Genomic DNA, 13,215 nt, shown 5'->3' with positions numbered 1-13,215 from the left:
GAGCTCCTTAGAAGGCACTAGTAGTAGTTTTCACACCTTTAATTAATTTATCTGTTTATTTTAAACAGTAAAACTCCCCTCCCTTTTTTTCCAAATTACATCTTAGATGGCACTAGGATATACATAACAGAAGTTCTGGTCAAAGAAGGCTTGCCTGGCCTGCTTGGTCTCCGTTGGCTCCCAACAACAGCTACTGAGACATTTCTAAGCAACTCTAGAGCTCCATATAACAGCATATTAAAAACATCATCCTATTAAATTCTACATTTTTAAATAGGATATAATTATTAAATTATGTAAACATTTAACTGTTTTTATTGAAATAGCAAGTAACAGGAAGTTTGAAGTTAGAGGACATGAGTTTGAATCTTGTCTCCTCCATTTACTGGCTGTATTATCCTGGACTAGTCACTTAAAGAGAGCCTCCTTTTCTTCACCTGCAAAATGATGAAAATATCACCTATTGAACTGGGCTACTGGGCAGATTATATGAAACATTGTACATGGAAGCACCTAACGTAAAGTAGATGCTCAACAAATGCTCTAAGCATAAGGAGCCAAGGGGATGTGGATAAGGAGAGAATCAGAAAATTCAACTCCAACTGCTCCCAGGGTTGCTGAGCACAGTATACACATTAAAGAACTTTGCAAACTATAACCTGCTAGGAGGTCAAGTTGGTTCTAGTGAAGTGACCCTGTAGGATAAAAGCTAGTGGCTGAAGTTTTCTTGGGAAGTAGGGAGTAAATATTAAGGCAATAATATTTGGTACACCTCTGGTTCTTTCTTTTGTTGTGAATTCCTCTTTCTAGTCATTTTGCCCAGAGAAGAATGGATGAACAAGAGGACAAAATCAAAAATATCAACCATGACCCAAGCTAAATACTCATATGTGGAATATAAGAAATAGCATAGAGGATCATAGGGGAAGGGAGGGAAAACTGAATGGGAAGTCATCAGAAAGGGAGAAAAACCATGAGAGACTCTTAACTACAGGAAATAAACTGAGGGCTGCTGGAAGGGAGGTGCGTGGAGGGATGGGGTAATTGGGTGATGGGCATTAAAGGAGGGAGCATGATGTGATGAACACTGGGTGTTATACGCAACTGATAAATTACTGAACACACTACATCTGAAACTAATGATGTACTATATGTTGGCTAACTGAATTTAAATTAAAAATAATAATAATATTTGGTATAGAGGACAAGGAAAGCTTCTCCCCAAAAAACAAATTCTGATACTGGTTGGGTGGCTGGGAACTCAAATATACTCAGCTGGTAAACACCTCGGGGCTTCATCTGAAGGCAAATGCTCTCATTCAAGGACAGAGAGAAGTTGGCCTGCTTAGTCTCCACTGGCTCCCAACAACAGCCTCTGAGACATTTCTAGTTTTTGTCCTAAAGGCAAACTGGGATCAGTAGCAGGGCCACTGCCTGGGTGTCAGCACCTACCTGCTGGGCTAGCTTCGCAGCTGCTGCAGCCAAGCCTGTCTCAATGGAAGCTACCCGGGTCCCCTCACGCACAGGACGGTCCTGCTTTGGTAGAGTTGGGGTCACACGGGCTGCAGAGGAAACAGGATGAAAACATTTATCTCAATGTCAAGCAAATTCCCTACCTCTGAGCCCCTCAAAGGTGGTCTCATTGGTCTCCCAGATTCTAGCTTTTTACAAAGTCTGATTTTGTCTCCCATCAGGTAAGAAGCTAATTTACAAATGCTCAAAGTACACAAAGCACACAATGATTACAGGATAAAAGTTAACTTTCCTGAACTGGCATTTAAGGTTGTCCATGTTCTGTGCCTGGCCTACCTACCTCCTCAGCCTTATTTCCACACCCATATTCTCAGCTTCTCTAGACAGAATGGATTCCTTATTATACCTCCAGAATATGTACAGCTCACCCTCTCTCCCCCTGCCTTCCTCCTCACCATCGACACTACCTAGAGTACCCTCTTTCCTTTGTCCACCTATTCAAAACCTGACCGTCCTTCAAAGGTAAGCTGAAATCAACCTTCTATACAAAACCTCGGGCGCCTGGGTGGCTCAGTCAGTTAAGTGTCTGCCTTCGGCTCAGGTCATGATCCCAGCGTCCTGGGATCGAGTCCCACATTGGGCTCCTTGTTCGGCGGAGAGCCTGCTTCTCCCTCTCCCTCTGCCTGCTGCTCTGCCTACTTGTGCTCTCTGACAACTAAATAAATAAAAATCTTAAAACAAAACAAAAAAACCTCTCAGTCCTCTCTTGCTCACACTGACCTCTCCCTCTCCTGAATTTATTATGTGCACCAGTCACTTAATATATAGCACCATACCATCCTGTCTCATTCCCTTACTTTGATGTGCTGTTGTGCATGTTATTTTGCCAACCCAACAGGCTGTGAGCTCCTGAAGAAGACTGTCTTCTTGTATAACCCTTTTATAGTGCCTTAACAACCTTGAATCAAAAAACAGTTATTTAAAAAAATAGCTATTTATCACACATTTTACACAGCGAGTGTATTTTATCAAACAGCCCCAGATGATGAAGGAAAGCTCCCGTTTACAGAAGAATGCCAGCTAATAAATGTAGAAGGAATGACAAAATTGGAAAATCACAGGTTTGCAAGCCCTAATAAAACAATTGATTCTAGGGACCTGGATACTGACACAGTACCAAACTATTACCTCACATATTACTTGCTAGCCTCAACAAGGAAAAAACTAACTTTACAATGGTGAGATCATATCACCTCCTTAACTAAGTATTAACCTGATTGTTACTAATAGCAAGACAGCTGACTTCATGTGCCTCCTGATGCAATGCAATACGAAATTCACAGCATCACCTTGGAAGTAGTTTTGCCAAAGATCTAAAATCAAGTAAGTGGTTCATGTTACTTCCAGTTTTTAGAAAACAGAAATAAGAGAACAAGTTAAATGACACCATGAGAAAACAATCAGACATTCTACTAGATAACTGGCCTGGTTTCATTAAAAAGAAAATGTCACAAGAAAGCAAACACAAATCTAGAAGGTGGGATGGGTCATAGGACAAATATACTAGTTTTTACAACAAATAAATAGCAAAAAAAAAAGAGGGGGGAATGCTCTAGATTGAGACTCAAAAGGCACAACAGCCAAATGCAATGTAAAACTCTGCTCGATCCTGATTTAAACAAACCCACTATAAAAATACCTTTTTTTGGTTAGACAATTGAGGATATTTTATTATGGACTTAGTATTAGATAATGTACAGGAATTATCAAATTATTACTAATTTTGTTATGTATAACAGGATTGTGGTTATTTGAGAAAATGTATTTTTTAGAGATGTATATTAAAGTACATTGGAAGTGGGGAATGACACAATATCTAGGATTTGCTTTAAAGCACAATTTTGAAAAAAAAAAAGAAAATAATAGATGAATCAAACATGGCAAAATCTTGATAACTGTGATTCTTAGTGGTGGGTGTATGGAAATTTATTGTACTATTCTATTTTTAATTAATGAAAAAAGTGAATGTCACAGAAAAAAAAGAGGTGGTAGTGCTACCAATCTAGATTTGAAGATTCCTTGGTCGATTAGCTATTATTATTATTATTATTATTATTATTATTATTATTATAAAACCTTTCTGTATAAGTAGTATGCAGATTCTAGAATAAGCAATTCACGAGGCTGAAGTCCTTTCTTTAAAGGTGATATTTTATTTGTTTAAAAATGATCTGAAGCAAGAAGAACAAAGGGAAAAAGGGGCAGAAGGTTTATTGGAACAAATTATAGCTGAGAACTTCCCTAATCTGAGGAAGGAAACAGGCATTCAAGTCCAAGAGACACAGAGAACTCCCCTCAAAATCAACAAAAACAGGCCAACACCAAGACATGAGAGTGAAACTTGCAAAATACGAAGATAAAGAGAGAATTCTGGGGGCGCCTGGGTGGCTCAGTTGGTTAAGCGACTGCCTTCACCTCAGGTCATGATCCCAGGGTTCTGGGATCGAGCCCCGCATTGGGCTCCCTGCTCGGTGAGAAGCCTGCTTCTCCCTCTCCCACTCTCCCTGCTTATATTCCCTCTCTCGCTGTCTCTGTCAATTAAATAAATAAATAAAATCTTAAAAAAAAAAAAGAGAATTCTGAAAGAAGCTAGGGACAAAAGGTCTTTAACCTACAAGGGTTAGGTTAACACATAAGGTTAGCAGCTGACCTGGCCACAGAAACATGGCAGACCAGAAAGAAGTGGCATGATACATTCAACCTGCTAAATGGGAAAAATATGCAGCCAAGAATACTTGGTCCAGCAAGGCTGTCATTCAGAATAGAAGGAGACATAAAGAGTTTCCAGGACAAGCAAAAACTAAAGGAGTTCATGAACACTAAACCAGTCCTGCAAGAAATATTAAAGGGGACACTTTGAGCAGGAAAGAGAGACCAAAAGCAATAAAGACTAAAAAGGCACAGAGACAATCTACAGGAACAGCAACTTTACAGGTAATAGAATAGCACTAAATTCGTATCTATCAATAATTACTCTGAATGTAAATAGACTAAATGCTCCAAATAAAAGACACAGGGTATCAGAATGGATAAAAAAAAAAAACAAAACAAGACCCATCAATATGCTGCTTACAAGAGACTCATTTTAGAACCAAAGACACCTCCAGATTGAACGTGAGGGGCTCCATCATGCTAATGGACATCAAAAGAAAGCTGGAGTAGCCATACTTACATCAGACACACTAGATTTTTTTTGGAGGAGGGAGATGGGCAGAGGGAGAGAGAGAATCCCAAGCAGGCTCCACAGCCAGTGCAGAGCCCAGTGTGGGGCTTGATCTCACGACCCTGGGACCACGACCCAAGCCAAAAATCAAGAGTCAGATGCCCAACCGACTGAGCCACCAACTGAGCCACCAGGCACTCCCAGACAACCTAGATTTTAGACCAAAGACTATAATAAGAGATGAAGAAGGGCACTATATCACAAAAAAGGTGGCTATCCAACAAGATCTAACAACTGTAAATATTTATGCCCCTAACTTGGGACAGCCAAATATATGAGTGAATTAATAACAAAATTAAAGAAACTCACTGATAATAAAATATTAGGGGACTTTAACACCCCACTCACAGCAATGGACAGATCATCTAAGCAGAAGATCAACAAGGAAACAATGGCTTTGAGAGACAGGCTGGACCAGATGGACTTAACAGATACATTCAGAGCATTTCATCTTAAAGCAGCAGAATACACATTCTTCTCGAGTGCACATTGAACATTCTCCAGAACAGATCACACGTTGGCTCACAAATCACCCCTCAACCAGTACAAAAAGATTGAGATAATACCATGCATATTTCAGACCACAATACTATGAAACTTGAAGACAACCACAAGAAAAAATTTGGAAAGAACACAAACACATGGAAGTTAAAGAACATCATACTGAAGTATGAATGGGTTAACCAGGAAATTAAAGAAGAAATTAAAAAATACATGGGAGCAAATGGAAATGAAATCATGACAGTCCAAAACCTTTGGGATGCAGCAAAGGCAGTATTAAGAGGGAAGTACATGGCTATACAGTCCTACCTCAAGAAGCAAGAAAAGTCTCAAATACACAACCTAAACTTACACCTAAAGAACTGGAAAAAGAACAGCAAATAAAGCCTAAAGCCAGCAGAAGGGAAATAATTAAAATCAGAGCAGAAATAAGTGATATAGAAATAAAAAAGAACAGTAGAACAGATCAACAAAACTAGGATCTGGTTCTTTGAAAAAATTAACAAAACTGATAAACCCCTAGCCAGACTTATCAAAAAGAGAAAGGACCCAAATACATAAAATCACAAATGAAAGAGGAGAGATCACAACTAACACCAAATAAATATAAACAATTATAAGAGAATATTATATGCCAACAAATAGGGCCATCTGGAAGAAATGGATACATTCCTAGAAACATATAAACTACCAAAAGAGAAACAGGAAGAAATACAGAAGCCGAACAGACCCATAATCAGCAAAGAAATTGAATCCGTAATCAAAAATCTCCCAAAAAACAAGAGTCCAGGGCCGGATGGCTTCCCAGAGGAATTCTACCAAACATTTAAAGAAGATTTAATACCTATTCTTCTGAAACTGTTCCAAAAAATAGAAATGAAAGGAAAACTTCCAAACTCATTCTACAAAGCCAGCATTACCTTGATTCGAAGACCAAAGACCCCACTAAAGAAGAGAATTACAGACTAATATCCCTGATGAACATGGATGCAAAAATTCTCAACAAAATACTAGCTAATGGAATCCAACAGTCCATTAAAAGGTGTATTCACCATGATCAAGTGGGATTTATTCCTGGGCTGCATAGGGGTGGTTCAATATTCACAAATCAATGTGGTATACCACATTAATAAAATAAAGGATAAAAACCATATGATCCTCTCCATAGATGCAGAAAAAGCATTTGACAAAACACAGCATCCTTTCTTGATAAAAACCCTCAACAAAGTAGGGATAGAAGGAACACACCTCAACACTGTAAAGTCCATACACGAAAGGGCCACAGCTAGTATCATCCTCAATGGGGAAAAACTGAGAGCTTTTCCCCTAAGGTCAGGAACATGCCAGGGATGTCCACTCTTACCACTGTTGTTCAACATAGTACTAGAAGCCCTAGCCTCAGCAATCAGACAACAAAAAGAAATAAAACACATCCAAATTAGCAAGGAAGAAGTAAAACTTTCACTCTTCACAGATGACATGATACTCTTTGTAGAAAACCTGAAAGACTCCACCAAAAAATTATGAACTGATACAAGAATTCAGCAAAGTCACAGGATATAAAATCACCATACAGAAATCTGTTGCATTTCTATACATCAATAATGAAACAAGAGAAAGAGAAATCAAGGAATTGATCCATTTACAATCGCACCAAAAATCATAATGTACCTAGGACTAAACCTAACCGAAGAGGTAAAAGATCTGTATGCTGAAAACTATAGAACACTTATGAAAGAAACTGAAGAAGATACAAAGAAATGGAAAAACATTCCATATTCTTGGATTGGAAGGACAAATATTGTTAAAATGTCTATACTACCCAAAGCAATCTACACATTCAATGCAATCCCTATCATAATAACACACCAGCATTTTTCACAGAGCTGGAACAAACAATTCTAAAATTTGTATGGAACAGGAAAAGACCCTGAAAAGCCAAAGGAATATTGAAAAGCAAAGTGGGAAGCATCACAATTCCAGACTTCAAGCTGTATTACAAAGCTGTAATCATCAATACAGCATGCTACTGGCACAAAAACAGACACATCGATGAATGGAACAGAACAAAGAACCCAGAAATGGACCCACAACTGTATGGCCAAGTAATTTTTGACAAAGCAGGAAAGAATATCCAGTGGAAAAAAGAATGTGAAGAATGAAACTGGACCCCTTTCTTACACCATACACAAAAATAAATTCAAAATGGATGAAAGACCTAAATGTGAGACAGGAAACCATCTAAATCTTAGAGGAGAACGCAGGCAACAACCTCTTTGACCTCAGCTGCAACAACTTCTTAGTAGACACGTCTCCAGAGGCAAGGGAAACAAAAGCAAAAATGATGTATTGAGACTTCATCAAGATAAAAAGCTTCTGGACAATGAAGGAAACAATTGACAAAACTAAAAGGCAACTGACAAAATGCAAGAAGATCTTTGCAAATGACATATCGGATAAAAGGTTAGTATCCAAAATCTACAAAGACCTTACCAACTCAACACCCAAAAAACAAATAATCCAGTTAATAAGTGGTCAGAAGACATGTATAGACAATTTTCCAAGGAAGACATCCAGATGGCTAACAAACACATGAAAAGGTGCTCAACATCACTCATCATCAGGGAAATACAAATCAAAACCCCACAAAATGTGCCCCACAAAATGTCTTTTTAAAAAAATTTTTTTAATTTAAATTCAATTTAGTCCTTGAATAGAACCTGGTTTGAATAAGCAAATTATAAGATATTTTTGGTACAATTGGGGGGGAAATTTGAATAAGGATTTGGTACTAAATGATATGAGAAAATAAATGTTACTTTACTTAGGTGTCATAAAATGGTACTATAGTTATAGAAGAAAATGTCATTTTCATAGACATGCATACTGAACTATTTAGTATGTTACGATGGATGACAACAGCAAAAATGGCAAAGTTAAGGACCTCCAAACACTCCTGAATTAAAACAATGAAAAAACTGGTAAAAAATGTCAGAATAAACTTTTTCAGAACTCTGGAAATTAACTAAAGGCTTATAGCAACCCTCCAGTGGAGGATTCTAGTTGGGAAGTGAAGGCTGTGGAACAGGGGTGAGAGGGAAAGATTTTACTATATACCCACATGTAAGTTTTGTCCTTTTGGAGTTTAATAGGAATCCATCCTGAGTAAATAATCAGAGACACCAACACATATAAATATGTTCACCCCAAATGTGAACTAGGCAATAGGCTAAATGCCTCACATTAAAGAAGTTAGGTAAAAAAGGCATATCCATGGGATAGAATATTTTGTGGCTATTAAAATATTTATAAACAATGGCATAAGGACATTCTTATGAAGCAATATTTAAAAGGCCAGGTTTATGAATTGGTTTTCAACTTTTACAGTCAACCCCTAGTTAATATAGAGTATTAATCACAAGGCAATGTAAATGCTAACAACCTTGACAATGTAAAGGAAAATGTACGGATTCACAGAAGGTCAGAAGAAGAACAGTGTACTAATGTCTGTATCTTAGAAAGTGGGTAATCAAGAGAGACTGACAGAAGCTGAGAGGAAGAGAAACAGAGGCTAAGTTTATACATCAAGAAATAGTGGTATAAACCCTATTAGCTTGAGTTTTGGAGGTAATGACCAGAAAAAAAGAAAACTAGAAGGTTGTCTTTCAGGCATGGGACTGGAGGTGAGGAAAGCAGAGGTGAAGACCACTGTATTTCATCCTAAACTCCTCTGTGCTATATGATTTGCTATCATATACACATTAATTTAAAAGTCAAAAAAAATTTAAAGCAAGATACAGGATTGTATACACAGTGTAATTTCAACCATAAAAAGAAATACATAGGAAAAACAGATTTGAAGGTAACACGTCAAAACATTAATACAGGGGCTGCCTCTGGGTAGCAGAATCATGGGTGGTTTCTTCCTTACACGTTCTTCTATTTTCTGTATTTTCCAACTTTCCTACTGTGCTAATCAGCCAGAAACTATAGGGAAAAATACAATCAGAAAATAGTAACATTTGCTGACTGACTCACTAAGACAGCACTTCTAGGATTACCCTACCACCCCATTCCCCCAACCCCAAGCAAATAGCAGAAAGGCCAGATAAGGATGGGTGGAGCCAGCAGGGGATTTCCTAGGGAACCATGGGTACTGAGGTGCGAGCACCGTCTGTGGCAGACTGTTGCAGTAATGGCTTTCAACTTGCCCACATCTCCCTGCATGCAGACGAGGATTCTGCAGCTCCCTGTCTCAAGAGATGTAATCTATATCTCCACCCCTGGAATTGAGGCTTGACCATGTAACTTGCTTTGGCCAGTGGGACAACGGAAAACAAGACACAGGCAGAGGCTTGAAAAGTGCTTACAAACTGGGGCTTTCCCTCTCTTGCTAATGGACATGCTTCTGCTTTCTTGTGAAAAAGTGCTTGTGCTGGCTTCCTGGTGGACCAGGAGAGTCCACATGGAGAGAGGCACTAGCCACCCCAAATTAGGTCTAGACTCCTGAAGAAGATCTTTTTAGACCACCCAGCCTGGGGCCAAGCCAGTCAAGACTAGAACAATAGCTTAGCCAACCTACAGAATCATGAGAAATGATCGGCTGTCATTGTTCTAAGCCACTAAGTTTGGGGTCATTTGGTAAGCAGCAAAAGCTAACTGACACACCCTCCAACTTGAAACCACCCAACCAGTGAGATGAATAAAATTCTTTTATACCCTCTAAATTCCATGTTCAACTCAATGATCATTCTTTCTTCCTTCCTCAGAGCTGGCCTCTCAGCCAGTACAGGTGACAATCTAAGGAGTCTTGGGCCTTGTAGAGTTCAACAGTCAGCAGAATTTCCTTCATTTGACAACATATTACTAAAGGTCTGGGATGATGGTAGCAGAATGTTCTCAGAAGCCTCAGACTGCTGGCTGGAATCCACTCAAGGTCTTCTTTTCATCTCAAGCCATATAACATCAGAAGCAACATGCTCCATTACCTCTGACTTTGCTGAGCTGAGTGCATGAAATGTGTCTTATCACGATCATTTTCACTCTAGCACCTAACACGGTACCCTAGCACACAGGTGGTACTCAACAAATGTTTGCTGAGTAAACAAAGGAGTGACTGCATCATGTCTTCTTATGTTAAATATCCCAACTATCCCAGCCTATTTTCCCCAAACCATACCTACAGAGTTTAAGGACAGAATACTGGATCACCTTTAGGACTCCATGGAGCATCATCTGAATTCTTCTTTTTCTTGGGTCGAGATTTCAAAGCAGGGTCATCATCATCAGACTCCAGGGAAGGGTAAACTGCAGTGAGAGGGAAAAGCAGGGTAAACTGAGATTTCATCCAGAAGGGTGAAGACAGAATGATACTTACACCTCAGCTCCTCCCACTCCCCTACCAGTAGACCCTTTACTTAATCCAGACTCAAATGCAGGAATCCCTGAATGTGCCACATACTCTTCATGTCTTTCTACTTTTGTACCTTTGCTGCAAATATCCTTCTTCAAGCATCACCTAATTCTGATTCACTCATTCAACATCCATTTAGTGAGTAACCTCATGAGTTACTTTACTGACCCTGCAAAATTCAGCTCTAGATTCACTTCCTAAGAAGCCTTTCTTGTTCTCCTAATCTGATTCAGATGTTTCAACTCTGCAGAGTATCCTGGGTGTACCTCTACTGGAGTTATTTGTTATATAGTATTTGAGAGTTGAAAAGCAAATATGTCACCCCCAATTTACTGTGAGGGCAGGGATAAGTATTATTTGATTTCAAAATAAGGGAGCCTAACACAATGCAGAGTAGGTACTCAATAAATGTTGGCTGAAATGGAAAAAGAAATGCTATACACATTATTCACACAAAGGGAACAAAAAGACCACTTGGGCTGAACTGGCAACAAGATTACTGAAACTGAATGATCTGAACAGCAAAACACACATACACAAGTATCTCATTCTATACACATACACACAAACATCCAGTTTTATCACACTCTCCTCACAATCCACAGGCAACACGTGTAGAATTTAATGGGACAATGATGTAGATAGATCCTACTGATGAAGTCAAACTCTGTTGCTACTGCTTCTAAACCTAAAAGAGAAGCAAAGTGAGAGTGAAACTTCTTCCTAGTGATCCTACTCCTCCTAATGACCAGCCTCAAATTTCTCTAGAATTCTGCTTCATCAGAGGAATCCAGTCTCATGCTTCCTTCTAGTAGGACCTCTTTATAGGAAAATGAGTTCATTTTTCAGGCCTTCTTTTCTTGGGCAAAGAGGTAAAACCCCTGCCTTTATTAAAGAATCTTTAAAAAAAAAAAAAAAAAGAGGGGTCACCGATTGTCCCTCAAAAGAAATGACTGCTGGTAACAGTTGTTTGAGAAAGATCCCATCCCTAATAGCCCCAGTGGCTGTCAATGTTATTTTGTTGGGTCTGAAAGGGTTTTCCATCTCAAGGAAAGAAGTATGGTATGGTAGAAAAACCTTGAGTCTAGGGATCAGATATGACTTTGAAATCCTGGACTGACTCACTATCTTTGTAACTTAGGAAAACTTCTCTAGGTCTCACTATCTTCACCCGTAAAACTGAAATAATACCACCTGCTTTGAAAAGTTGTGATGATTGAGAGATAATAAGCATAAAGTAACATGCAAAAAGAAATTCCATTCTAAGGTTCATGTCTTATTCAAGAGAGGTTAAGATGTAGATAATAAGTAAGTCTAGACATTTAAAAAAATACAAGTTAAAATATGCATATTAAAAATATAAAGGTAGAAGGAGTGATGCCCCCCAAATGGAGTTAGGAGCTCCAAGTATTTGTCCCTCCACTGTAGCAACCGTTGAGCTAGCAAAAACTGTAAGAATAAACATTTTGGGGACTCTGGAATACAATCAAAAACTTACAACAAGGGGACGGCTTAACAACAACAACAACAAAATCTGCTCAGTTTGGTATTTAAGTAAATTTCTGTCAAGAAATCTCAGTTGACCACTGAGGCTACAGAATGGATACTTCAGTGACCACACACAAAAGGACACAGTCTACAAAAATCCTTTGAAAAGTCACTAAATAAACAGATAACTTGTAGCTCACAGTAAGCAACAACAGCAAACTCTGGGGAGAGGAAAATAGGACTTCCAGAGTTACCACATTATATAATATTCAAAATGTCCCAGCTTCAGAAAAACTTATGAGGCATGCAAAGAAACAAGAAAGTATGTCCTACTTACAGAAAAAAAGAAATTGATAAAAACCGTCCATGAGGAAGCTGACATTGGACTTACTATACAAAGGACTTTAAATCAACTGCCCTATACGATCAAAGAGAGCCCTGTTTCAACAAAAAATAGAATATCAATAAGGAGAAAGAAAATATAAAAAGGAACCAAATAGAAATTCTGGAGCTGAAAAGTACAATGTGGTGGTGAAAAATTCACTACAGGGATTCAATAGTTAAGATTTTGAGCAGACAGAAGAAATAATCAGTGAATGTGAAGAAAGCACAATTAAAATTATCCAGTCTGATGAGCACAAAGAAAGAAGAAAAAATGAACAGAGGCAAAGGGGCCTGTGGGATGCTATCAGGCTTACCAACGTATTCATATGGGCGTCCCAGAAGGAGAGGACAGAGAAAAAAGAGGCAGAAAGACTATATGAAGGTATAACAGACAAAAACTTCCCAAACTTTACGAAATATATGAAGATAAACATCTATGAAACTCAATGAATTCCAAGTAGGATAAACTCAGAGATCCACAATGAGCTACATTATATTCAAACAGTCAATAGATAAAAACAAGGAGAGAATTTTGAAAGTACCAAGACACAAGCAATTTGTCATCTCAAGAGAATCCACAATAAGATTAACAATCAATTTCTAATCAAAAACAATGGAGACCAGCGGGCAGTTAGGTGATCTATTTAAAACACTGAAATAAAACACTGTCAAC

General features: G+C 38.5%; 1 protein-coding gene across 7 annotated transcripts in view; it reads right to left on the bottom strand.

Moving 5' to 3' along the window:
• Nucleotides 1–13,215, bottom strand: part of PHF8 (PHD finger protein 8) — a 92,417-nt gene that overhangs the window by 6,985 nt on the left and 72,217 nt on the right. For all 7 annotated transcript variants that reach the window (XM_078064544.1, XM_078064545.1, XM_078064546.1 and 4 more), the window contains 2 exons: nucleotides 10,469–10,564; nucleotides 1,453–1,562 (listed from right to left, as the gene is read on the bottom strand). In XM_078064544.1, coding sequence (XP_077920670.1) covers nucleotides 1,453–1,562; nucleotides 10,469–10,564 — 206 coding nt within the window. The remainder of the gene's footprint in view (nucleotides 1–1,452; nucleotides 1,563–10,468; nucleotides 10,565–13,215) is intronic.

Source organism: Halichoerus grypus, chromosome X (assembly GCF_964656455.1).
Source record: "Halichoerus grypus chromosome X, mHalGry1.hap1.1, whole genome shotgun sequence".
Classification (NCBI taxonomy): Eukaryota; Metazoa; Chordata; class Mammalia; order Carnivora; family Phocidae; genus Halichoerus; species Halichoerus grypus.
This window is presented reverse-complemented; position numbering and strand designations above follow the sequence as displayed.